This window comes from Pelobates fuscus, chromosome 8 (assembly GCF_036172605.1).
Source record: "Pelobates fuscus isolate aPelFus1 chromosome 8, aPelFus1.pri, whole genome shotgun sequence".
Classification (NCBI taxonomy): domain Eukaryota; kingdom Metazoa; phylum Chordata; class Amphibia; order Anura; family Pelobatidae; genus Pelobates; species Pelobates fuscus.
The window spans coordinates 177317016-177329717 of record NC_086324.1 but is presented as its reverse complement, the minus strand read 5'-3'; the positions used below and the strand labels follow the sequence as shown (position 1 = coordinate 177329717).

Genomic DNA, 12702 nt, shown 5'->3' with positions numbered 1-12702 from the left:
ATGTGTGTGTGTCTGAGTATGTGTGTCTGTGAGTGAGTGTATGTGTGTGTGAGAGTGTCTGAGTATGTGTGTGTGTTTGTCTCTATGTGTGTGTGTCTGAGTATGTGTGTCTGTGAGTGAGTGTATGTGTGTGTGAGTGTCTGAGTATGTGTGTGTTTGTCTCTATTTGTGTGTCTGAGTATGTGTGTCTATGAGTGTATGTGTGTGCCTGAGTGTGTGTGTCTGTGAGTGTATGTCTGCAGTGGTGTATCCTGGTTTTGTGCTGCCCTAGGCAGGAAAAAACTCAGGCGCCCCCCCCCTTCTAAATACACACACACACACACACACACACATTCACTGACAGATACGCATACACTAGCTAACAGAAACACACTGTGGCAAAACTAGCCACTTAAGGCTGTATTTGCTTAAATGTGTTTCTGTAGCTTTAAGGTTGTTAGAACCAAGTGTATTCATGTATATGTATTTCATGCGAACAAAAGCATTCGTATGCTGGCGGCATGAAAGCCACCAGCATTCATACAGTAGTTTCACGAACAGTGGATTTCAACACTGTTCGTGAAACAAACAAACTGCCGAATGGGAGACCACACACAGGAGGTCGTGTGGCTCCCATTAAATACTGAAGCATTGTTGCCATCGGTAATTAGAGAGATTCAGGGTGGCAGCCGTTCGGCTACCGACCACGCGGCGGTCGGCCATCTTGGATCCTTTGTTAGCCCAGCGGTATTTGGTCGTCGAGCGCCTGAAACTAAAATCGGCTACTCGACGGCACGAATACCGCTGGACTTCCAAGCCGTTCGGGAGCCCCGGTCCTTCAGTAGTTTGTTCCCCTACTGTCAATCGGTACTTTGAATGTAACTTTGTAATAATATGTATTTCGTGTGGCGTTTGGTTAGTTGTGCTGGGATCTGAGCGGTACTTTCACGAAATGTGCGCGCAGACCCCAGCTATCTACTGAACATCCATTCGTTTAAATAAAGTGAATAATGTTAAAGTTATGCATTTTCATGTAAAATATTGGTTCTGCTGCACGGAGGGATAATCCACTTAACTGTATATTCTAGTGGGAGTATCCCTCTCGTACAGCAGTGCATGATGGGAGAAATGTCCAGGGTGTTAAGTTCCCCATGTAGTCCCCTACTGTACAACCCCTGTAATGTCAGTAGGGAAACTCCTTGCATGGGGAATCCCATAAATACTATGTGTCGTCTAGTTCTTGGGAAGGAAGGATTCTTACAACGCTACCGGGATTATTGTATGCTGTATTTATTTGCCTGCATTATTTTATGCTGTTCCTGTTACCCAGCGGAGATACTGTGGATTATACTACCTCTCCGCTACACACACACTCACTAACAGACACACACACACTCAGACACACACACACTCACTCCCAGACAAACACACATTCACTAACAGACACACACAGACACTAACTAACAGACACACACACACTCAGACACACACACACTCACTCCCAGACAAACACACATTCACTAACAGACACACAAAGACACTAACTAACAGACACACACACACTCAGACACACACACTCACTCCCAGACAAACACACATTCACTAACAGACACACACAGACACTAACTAACAGACACACACACACTCACGCGCAGAGTTCTTTTTTATTTTATTTTTTAATCTTTGTTTTATATATATGCTTTTTGCCTGATACTCCTGTGAATAGTTTTCTACCTACCACCACAAGGAGTGGGGAAACGCAGAGATGTATTGATGGGCTTTTTAACTCCTTGCATACTGTAAGTGCATTGAATAAAGTGTGTGATTTTACTTTATATCAGCGCTATTGCCCTATGAGTTTTTATTTCTCTGTTTAGGTATATCTTACTTTTTCATGCTTGAGACAACGCCTGTTTTGCATATTTGTGCTGTTGTGAAATATTCTATTCAGGAGGTTGAATAATTTCGAGCCTGAAGAACTTGCATTTTCAGATGAATTTGGTGAAACCACTTAAAGCATTAGTTGTGTTGAGCTATTTCAATTGCTTTTGTTTGATTTCTGTATTGCAAAGAGCTTAAAGTCTGTACATTGTGACAATAAACATGATTTTCAATGGGGAATGAAGAATTTGGATTGCAGTTGTATACTGCAAAACCTATTCTGAAGCGCTTGACAATATTATAATCTGGGAAATTTAACAATAAATCAGAAATTTAAAATCGCTCTAGTACGTTTTATTGTGAGTATTCTAGTGTTGCAGGTGTTTTATTTAGTTTATTTTGTTTATGTTTTTGATACATGTATGTCTACATGTTTTTTTTTTCAGTAAGAGAAATAAGAATGTCATGGATGCAGTATGTGTAGTGGATGCAGATTGTACATTTTGTGTAATGTATGTAATGTTTGTATGCATGCATTAGATGCAGAGTGTGTGTGTAGTGAATGTAGGTGTGTATAGTGAATGCAAAGTGTGTGTTTTTGTAGTGGATGTAGTGTGTGTACAGTGAATGCAGAGTGTGTTTTTTTGTAGTGGATGTAGTGTATATAGTGCATGTAGTGTGTTTGTAGTGAATGTAGTTATATTGCATATAGTGTGATTGTGGTGAATGCAATATGTGTATAGTGAATGTAGTGTTTTTGTAGCGAGTGCAAAGTATGTATAGTTGTTGGGGTTAATTCAGGGATTAGTGTTGCAGGGAATATTATTATTATAATTCAAAATGTAAGCTCGTATAGTCAAAACGGGAATAAGATCCATCAAACCCAGTGGCAAAGAAGTGTACACAAAGAGGGGGTGTGAGTTAGGTGAGTTAGGTAATCTCGACCTGCAAATGGAATATGCTTCATGAGAAAGATACAGCAGGTTGTTTTGATATAAAGAAAGAGGGAAAAGTATGTTGTATCGGTAACAAAGGATTGTGATTTTAAGCAGGGGAGACAAGGACAGTTGTGAGGTGATAGGAGATTGAAAGTTTTGGAGGCAGAGGTAGAGAATTTGATCAAAGGGTCTAACTTTTGTAGAGGTGGCAACTTCAGCACTGTTTTAATTGTTTTAATTGTGGAGAGCAGGGGTTCACACCAAGGTGCTCGTGGTGAACCCGGTTCTCCCGGTCAAGCTGGCCCCACTGGTGGTATTGCTGGTGCCCCTGGCTTCCCTGGTGCCTGTGGTGCTCCTGGACCTCAGCCTAATACACAGATGGTTCATGTTCTTAATGTTTTATATATAGATAAAACAGTATTAATGCTGACTCTTAGGGAAAGTACAAGCTGAAGTTGAGATGTAGACATTGTTTGCATAGGCTGCGCAATGTGAAATAACTAAAATAAAATAGGATAATAATAAGTATGCTTAGTCAATTTGTAACGTGGTATCAGAGAGGCATCTGCAATAAAATAAGTGAGTTTACAAGACCTGACAAGTGAGTGCCCCTTCCTTATCAGAGGCCACTTGCAATTTTAGCAAAGCAAGACAACTCTGTATTAAACAAAGCACTTTGCAACAACAGTAATTCATTTTGTTTCTCCTATTTCATTCCTAGTTGTTCTGAAAAAAAAATATTGTTTAAGTGGGATAACTGTATGGAGGTTCCACCATTTATTAAGCATGATCACACACATACAGAACTGGTGGCTTTTTGGACATCGGGATCTATAAAAGGTTTTGGTTTTAAAAAAAAAAAAAAATGTTACCTGGGTCCACAACATTTTTGACAGACCATACGAAGTGTAGAAACTCCCGAACTGACCGGTGTTCGTACGCCTCAATGAAATAGAAGGGGGGCGGCCGTCTCCAGCGGTGTTCGGTAGATAAAGAGTCAGTTTTTAGATCCATAGGTTTTGCACCGAACACCGCTGATTCGCCTCGTGTCCAAAATGGCCGCCGCCTCGTGGTCGGCATACGAACGACGACCACCCATACGAATGGAATGGAGAGGTGTTTGTGGTTAACCACAACGTTCTAATTGTGGTCAAGGTGTTAACAAGCCGCACACTCCTCTCCTGGGTAGCCGTTGGTTCGGTAGTTTCAATCGGTACTTAGGGAAAACATACGAACAGGGGCATACGGACAGGAAATCCACGAACTCAAGGCAAATAGACGAACTAGCAATACAGGGTAGAAAACAATACAGGTCTACGCAGAAGGGTTTGTCACAGTGTGTATAGTGAATGCAGTGTTTGTAGTGAGTGCAAAGTGTGTTTAGTAAATGTAGTGAGTGCAACGTGTGTATAGTGAATGTAGTGTGTGTGTGTAGGGCAAAGTGTGTTTAGTGAATGTAGTGTGTGGTGGAACCAACCTCACCACTGGGCATTGGAGAAGACTGATTGCCAGCCTCCTGCCCTGTGATTATGGCCCCATGTTAAAATGCTTGATTTTCCCCTGCAAACACCTGAAAGCCGTGTCATTCTGTACTTTCCCTATGTGAGCAGTGTTACCCCAGATAGCTATGCCATGGAGCCCATTCATATAATGAAAGACTATGTGAAAGGCTTTGGCTCCATGGCAATTGAACTGTATGTATGTGATCTGAGCGCCATTCAGTAATAAAGTGCGCTCAGATCTAAGCTATCTGGGGATATGTTGAATGTACCTGTTTTATGCAATATCTGCACAGTTATATATTTTTATGTATTTTATTGTATTTTGCTACCATGTGGCTAATGGAGTTTTGCCTCTGTCCTTGGAGATAATTGGATTACTTCACAATTATCTCCAGGACAGAAGACTCTGTGGAACTGGTTCTGGGGAGAAAAGCCATGCTTCATTTGGTCAAATAGGACTTTTCCTTAACTTTTTAATCCCTGAACCGATTGCCCTGATTTTTGAGTATGTGTATATTTTAAGCCTGCTGATTCTGAAAATGTATGTTTTATGTGAACGACATGTATATTTTGGAAGTTATTAATATTTTGTAAAAACTGTATTTCTCTGCCTGTGATAATTATATTACCCAGTGTGTTCAGTAATCATATCAGGCAGAGGGGAGGATTTTGTGTGGGAGTGTCTGTGTGTATTGTACGGATTGATTGGTTGTATTTCAAAACCCTGTGGGCAGTACTAGGTTTGTGGATTGTGAATAAAAGAGGCTGTATGTGCTAGTACAGTCAGTTCTGCTTGACCCTCAAATGAAGTGTTATCTCATTATTAGGGGAATTGGATTGTATGCTGATTGCCAGGAGTGTAAGCTGATTGTATGCTTTTCCTGTTCAGTTATTTACAGCATTCATATGCTTGAGAGCATTCGTATGCTTCTCCGGTTCGGTGGTTGTGGTGTCTGCTGCAGTGCTTGGAGTCCTCAGGAAGCGCTAGGAGCATCCTTCAACGGAGGTACCCAGTCAGGGTGCCGGTCCATCCGTTACATAGTGTTTGTGTAGTGAGTGCAGAGTGTGCTTTGTGAATGTAGTTTGTGTTTAGTGAATGTAGTGTGTGTGTGTAGTCCAGATTATGTTTAGTGAATGTCGTGTGTGTGTAGTGCAGAGTGTGTTTAGTGAATGTAGTGGGTGTGTGTAATGCAGAGTGTGTTTAGTGAATGTAGTGTGTGTGTGCAATGCAGAGTGTGTTTAGTGAATGTAGTGTGTGTTATGCAGAGTGTGTTTAGTGAATGTAGTGTGTGTGTGTAATGCAGAGTGTGTTATGCAGAGTGTGTTTAGTGAATGTAGTGTGTGTGTGTAATGCAGAGTGTGTTTAGTGAATTTAGTGTGTGTGTGTAATGCAGAGTGTGTTTAGTGAATATGGTGTGTGTAATGCAAAGTGTGTTTAGTGAAAGTAGTGTGTGTAATGCAAAGTGTGTTTAGTGAATGTAGTGTGTGTGTGTGTAATACAGAGTGTGTTTAGTGAATGTAGTGTGTGTAATGCAGAGTGTGTTTAGTGAATGTAGTGTGTGTGTGTAATGCAGAGTGTATTTAGTGAATGTAGTGTGTGTGTGTAATGCAGAGTGTGTTTAGTGAATGCAAAGTGTGTTTAGTGAATGCAAAGTGTGTTTAGTGAATGTAGTGTGTGTGTGTAATGCACAGTGTGTGCTTGTAAGAATGCAGTGTGTGTGTAAAATAGGGGGGAGGGGAGTATTTAAAAATATATATATTTTTGTGTATTTAAATTTTATTCCCCCTTCCTTGCTTCTTACCTTGCCGGGGGGGGGGGGGGGGAGTACATTGCAGAGGGGGGCCCAGAAGCACACTCTGTCTTCCTTTCCAGCTCCCCTCTGACGAACTCTCGCGAGACAAGCCTGCATGCTGTGCGGAACGTTGCCATGGTAACCCGTGGCAACGCTCTGGCGCCTGCAGGAAAGTTACAGAGAGGAGCTGGAAAGGAGGACAGAGTGTGCTGCTGGGCCCCCTCTTCAATGTACAGGTAGCAGGGGGCCCTCAGTGCTAATATATATATATAGCGAAAATCGCTATATATATATATGGAAAGAATCTCAATATAGGATTAAATGTAAGATTTTACCATAATGGAAACTATAAAATCATTTGGGAAATTAGAGATACCTGACATAGGGCAAACATCCTGTGCAAGGATTGAGACCCTCTCAATCCGACTGGGATCATAAAAAAATATATAAAAATGGGGCGGGGGCAGAGCCTAGCGTGCGGCGGGGGCGGAGCTAGTGTGCGGCAGAGGTGGAGCCTAGTGTGCGGCGGGGGCGGCGCTTACTGTGCGGCGGGGGCCCTGGTAACTGCTGCATGGGAAGCAGGAAGGAGTTCCTGCTTCCTCAACAATCAGACCCCAGGATCTCTGTTTGGGACTGCCTGTGTGTGTGTGTGACTGTCTGCATGTGTGTGTGTGTGTGTGTGTGTGAGACGGTCTGCCTGTGTGTGTCTGTCTGCCTGTGTGTGTGACTGTCTGCCTGTGTGTGTGACTGTCTGCCTGTGAGTGTGTGACTGTCTGCATGTGTGTGTGACTGTCTGCCTGTGTGTGTGACTGTCTGCCTGTGTGTTTGACTGTCTGCATGTGTGTGTGACTGTCTGCCTGTCTCTGTGTGTGAGAATGTCTGCGTCTGTGTGTGGATGTCTTTGTGTGTGTGCATCTGCTAGTGAGAGAGCGAGCGAGCTTCTGTGTGTTTGTGTGTGCGCATCTGCTAGTGAGGGAGCCTCTGTGTGTGCGCGCCTGCTAGTGAGTTTGTGTGTGTGTGTGTGTGTGCCTGCTAGTGAGTGAGCTTGTATGTGTGTCAGTGAGCTTGTCTGTAAGGAGCATGGGTGTGTCAGAGCCTTTCTCTGATGAGCATGTGTACAGTGAGCTTGTCTATAGTAAGCATGTGTGTGATCGTGAGCTTATCTGTAGTGACCATATGTGTGTCAGGGAGCTTGTCTGTAGTGAGCATGTCTGTGTCAGTGAGCTTGTCTGTAGTGAATCTGTGTGTTAGTGAGCTCTTCTGTAGGGAGCATGTGTGTGTCAATGGGCTTGTCTGTAGGGAGAGTGTGTGTGCATCAGTGAGCTTGTCTGTAGTGAGCGTGTGTGTGTGACAGTGAGCTTGTCTGTAGTAAGCTTGTGTGTGTATCAGAGTTTGCCTGTACTAAATTTGCGTGTGTGCCAGTAACCTTGTCTGTGTGTGTCATTGAGTTTGTGCATCAGTAAGATTGTCTGTGTCTGTGTGTGAGTATGCTTTACTGTATAATTTAATTACCCTGAAAGGACTAATATTTTGAATTAGAAGAAGAAATGTATCAATAATATACATACACCCTACATAGCACAATGACTTATGGGGCTGGCATAGATTTTTTTCCAGGGCTGCTTCGTATCCACAGTCCGGCCCTGGATGGAGCTAGTAAATTAAATATCAAAATATAGAAAATACAGAGAACTTTGGAAAGATGAATTACTTTAATGTTACAACTTGGGCCTCAATTTAATGTTTTTTTTAATTATAAATTGTGTATCAAGGATAGAATTATTAATTTATCAATATTACACCCCAGTGTATAACTGAAGAGATAATTTATATTAACTCGTAGAATTAGCTGCAGTTAAAGGACATGATAACAAATTATACAATTGCAAAAGAACCTCACAAGAGAAACACAATCTTATAGAGAATTGACTAATTGGAGAGATCTATCTCAGTTACTTATTAGTGTCATATTTACAAACCATTAATATGTCCAGTAGTTTTGTAGGTGATATTAATAACAGGTATAACCGGTGCCAAACCTCCTTCAGCCTGACGTTGGTAAGAATGAGAAGACCAGATTGAACAGGGGTAAATATAAACACTAGGACAATATGTATATGATACCAAAGAGCATTGTGGGTAGTATTTCCAAACGTATAGATAAATATTTCCAAATAAAATATCAAATAAAACAATAGAAATCTCCTCATTGTCTTTGCAGCTGTTTGATGAGATTCCAGGTTGGTGTTACCATCGGACTTCTTCATAGATCGAACATGCAGCCTGAGGAACCCAATGGTACAGAATGTAGTGATAGTTATAATGAGGAATGGTGTACAGTTATTAACAAATATAATGATTAAGTACTTTGAAACAGATATAATTCTTCCAGATGTTGGGTTGGCTGAAAGGATATTCGATGTGTTGTTGAATAATTCTTGATCTTCATCATCATTAAAGGCTAACAGGAAAAGGAAACTGGTACAAAAAGACACGACTTCTACCACCACGATCAGCCAGGGCACCTTAACATCTATCTGCAATTTAATCTGAGCCAGAAATCCCACCCTGAAGTTTATTATCTTAATAAAATAGAGGAAACACAGACAGGCGGTCAGCCAGGAAGAAGATGCAAAACTGAACATTAACACATAACTAAAAATAAAGTAATAGTAAACTGAGTTAGAACCATGTAGAAATATTCCGCTAATCGAACAGATAACATTGACCATGTTGGCAACACTCAGTGCAAGGAGTATCTTATTGTTGCTGCTTATATTTGTATTTTTCATAAAATCCATGAAATTGACAAACCAGATAAAACCATTTAGAAATATCCCAACACTAGTCTCGAGCACCAAGACGGAGATTATTATTTCGTAATTATTATCCATAATGAAATCTCTCTCTCTGATCATGGTCCAGTCTTGATCCAGTGGTTTGTTTCTGATCTAGAACCCTATTTAGAAAATATTTATGTCCTTTCCACAGATCTCCGTAATGGGTAAAATATCCCTTCAGTCTCTCTGCTCCATTTGCCAATGTTTGTGGAATTTGAATGTAACAATAAAAAGGATGAAGATAATCTGTGGCTCCTCTACACAAACAAGACCAGTCCCTCAATCTGGCCGGGCTGTCATTGTCTCTTATTGGACTGGTTTTGGGTAAATGCAAATCTGTCCGATCTAGATATACAGCTGGTGGACTTTCTACAGCTGAATTCAAATCTTGTAACTGGAGTATCTCTCTACAATCCGTCAATCTAAACGTTCATGGATTCCAAACAAAACTTGAACTTGGTGAATTTTTTTTTAACATAGTAAACCAAGTAATGGTTACATGCTGTTAAAGGGACACTCCAGGCACCCAGACCACTTCTGCTCATTGGAGTGGTCTGGGTGCCAACTCCCACTACCCTTAACCCTGCAAGTGTAATTATTGCAGTTTTCATAAACTGCAATAATTACCTTGCAGGGTTAACTCCACCTCTAGTGGCTGTCTAGACTACTACTACTACTAAACATCCACTAGAGGGCACTTCCGTGTCTATAGCACAGACTATCTGTGCTAGAGCGTCGCTGGACGTCCTTCTGCTGTGTGAGGACCTCCAGCGTTGCTCAATTCCTCATAGGAAAGCATTGAAAAGCATTAGGTCTCCTCAGCCGGCGGGCGGGATCAGTCTCGCCCATCGGCTGACATAAGGTAGGGGAGGAGCAGCGGTGACCCGAAACCGCCACCGAGGGACATCGGCGGGGGTCTCAGGTAAGTGACTGAAGGGGTTTTCCACCCTTCAGCAAACAGGGATGGGTGGAGGGAGAGGAGACCTGCAGTGCCAAGGAAAATAGATTGTTTTCCTGGCACTCGAGACTCCCTTTAAGTATTCTTAATATAAAGGTGAATTTCTGTTTTTTGAAAAGGAATACAGGAGCAGGGTGGCTCTACTTCCAACAGCACCATCTGACGAGAGGGCTGACAGGATTTTTGCAGATGTGCAGGAATACATCATGCTTCGGAGGTCGCAGATGAACCAGCAAACAGGAGAAAGAGCCACGACGCCTGTTAACATCCTTCCAGGGAAAGCTAAAATTCCCTACCAAGCTTTTAAGAGCTATTCGGAAGCGGATGGTGGGGTAGATGACTACCTGCAGGACTTTGAAAGGTTGTGCCAACTACACAATATCAGTGAGGCCGACCGGGTACCGCTATTAGCAGGGAGATTATCTGGGCGCGCAGCAGAAGCGTACCAGGCGGTGCCAGATGCGGACAGCACAGACTATAACAAGGTGAAACAGGCTATTTTAGCCCGGTATGCGATTACCGCAGAGGCCGACCGCTTAAAGTTCAGAGACATTCAAAAGACTACAAAAAACACCCACGTAGAATGGGCACATCGCCTACAACGCGCTGCAAAGGGGTGGTTAGAAGCCACACAAATTAGCACCATGGAGGACCTGTTCCAGTTAATGGTCATGGAACAGTTCTTCAAGGTGATATCGCCTAAACTACAAGATTGGGTCAGGGACCACAAGCCACAGATCCTGCAAGGGGCAGCCAAGCTGGCGGATGAATAACTGGATACCCGGCGGGACCACCCCATGCACAACCAAACCACCTACAAACCTACCCCGATGATACCCGCTGTGACTTCCACGTTCCAGCCACGACCTGGGGTAAGCCAAAACACTTACAACCCCAGGTACCCTGCACGCCCTCCAATTCGGTGTCACACCTGCAACCAGCAGGGGCATATCCAGCGAGACTGTCCCCGCAACCAACCCAGACCCAGTTGGAATAATGCAGCACCCAGCAACCGAGCAGCCGTACACTGTATGCAAGCGGAACCATATCGAGCACCCAAAACCATCACTCCCCGGGAAGAACCACTGGGGACACTGCATGAAGTAAACCCCATTCAAGCTGCCTCTGACAACCAACAAAGTCATCGACAAGAGGTCCAGATGGAAGGGAAAAAGGTACAAGGACTTCGTGACTCTGGGGCCACCTTAACACTGGTCCGGAACCACCTGGTCCCTAAGAGCAACCTAACGGGAGACTGTGTTGCTGTACGGGTGGCCGGGGAGCCATTTATAAAGTACCGACTGCCAAGGTACATTTGAATTGGGGAGCGGGGCATGGCAATGTGGAGGTGGGGATGATGCCGGACCTACCCGCTGACGTCATTTTGGGCAACGACCTGGGGGAGCTGACTTCAGCTTTTGTTTCTCAAACCGCAGCACAAGAGGCGTACCCGGTTGTGACCCGGCAGCAGGCCCGCACCACAACTCCGCCTAACCACTCTGAGGCTCAGGTAAGCAATGTACCCCCCATGCCTAATGTCACGCCCTGGGCATCCCCCCTAGAATTTGGTTCTGAAGTGGCCCTAGACCGCTCCTTGCAGATTTACAAAGATCGCAGTAATAAAGACCAGGCAGGATTTGAAGGGGAAAGATATACCTGGGACAAGGGGCTGCTGTACCGTCACGCAGAAAAGGTAGTGTCCGGGTCTATACCCATACCCATTAAGCAATTAATAGTGCCTCGGAAGTTTAGACTAGAGCTATTGCACATCGCCCATGACATTTAGGGATTAGCCGTACTAAGCACAGGCTGACCCAGAACTTCTTCTGGCCAGGGATCTCACAGGATGTCCGGCAATATTGCCAGACCTGTGATACCTGCTAGAGGGTAGGGAAGAGGGGAGACCGATACAAAGCCCGGCTCCACTCTCTTCCCATAATTGAAGAACCGTGCCGTAGGGTGGCGGTAGATATTATAGGACCCCTATCAAAACCCAGCCCCTCCGGCAAGAAATATGTCCTGACCGTGGTGGACTATGCCACCATGTACCCTGAAGCAGTGGCCTTAACTAATGTGCACGCAGAGACGATAGCGGATGCCCTGATGCGAATATTTTCCCGGGTGGGATTTCCCAAGGAAATTATTCAGCAGGTATTGAACTCCGCATATCACCCCCAGTCCAATGGGCTCTGTGAACGGTTTAACGGAACACTTAAACAGATGATCCGTACATTCATAGATACTCACAAGGACTGGGAAAGGTTTCTACCCCACTTACTGTTTGCCTATAGGGAAGTGCCCCAGGAATCCACCGGTGTAACGGATCGCCTGGCACCCCGACTTGGTACCTCCGTTAATGGATGCTCCTAGTGCTTCCTGAGGACTCCAAGCACTCTGGCAGACACCACAATCACCGAACCGATGCAGCATATGAACCTTCTCGAGCATAGGACTGCTGTAGACCATTGAATAGGAACCATACGAATAGGCTTGTACTCCTAGCAGTCAACTGGAACAGCATGCAATAAATCCTTCCCCCCAATAATGAGACGACACATCACTTTGAGGGGAAAACAGGAACTCTGGACTGGCTCATCCAGCCTGGCTTTTATTTCCAACTCACACATACAGGCCACACCCAGGGGGAGGCATAAAAGAACCAATGACATAGATGTTACCTCCCACACATCCCCTCCCCTTAGTGTGACACATAATCCCATTATTCATACAGTTTAAAATATACTTTTTACACAATATTTATAACTTCAAAACCATACATCACATTCACACAAAATTACATATCCACAATCA

General features: G+C 43.8%; 1 protein-coding gene across 1 annotated transcript; it reads right to left on the bottom strand.

The window, feature by feature from the left end:
• Nucleotides 1–8045: 8045 nt before the first annotated feature.
• On the bottom strand, nucleotides 8046–9011 carry LOC134571403 (taste receptor type 2 member 39-like). Its single transcript, XM_063429608.1, has one exon. It carries the CDS (start codon nucleotides 9009–9011, stop codon nucleotides 8046–8048), a length of 966 nt encoding a protein of 321 aa, XP_063285678.1.
• Between the last annotated feature and the right edge of the window lie 3691 nt (nucleotides 9012–12702).

Coding starts and splice junctions, on each gene's coding strand:
- LOC134571403 (XM_063429608.1), bottom strand. CDS start 9,011: ATGATCAGAGAGAGAGATTTCATTATGGATAATAATTACGAAATAATA.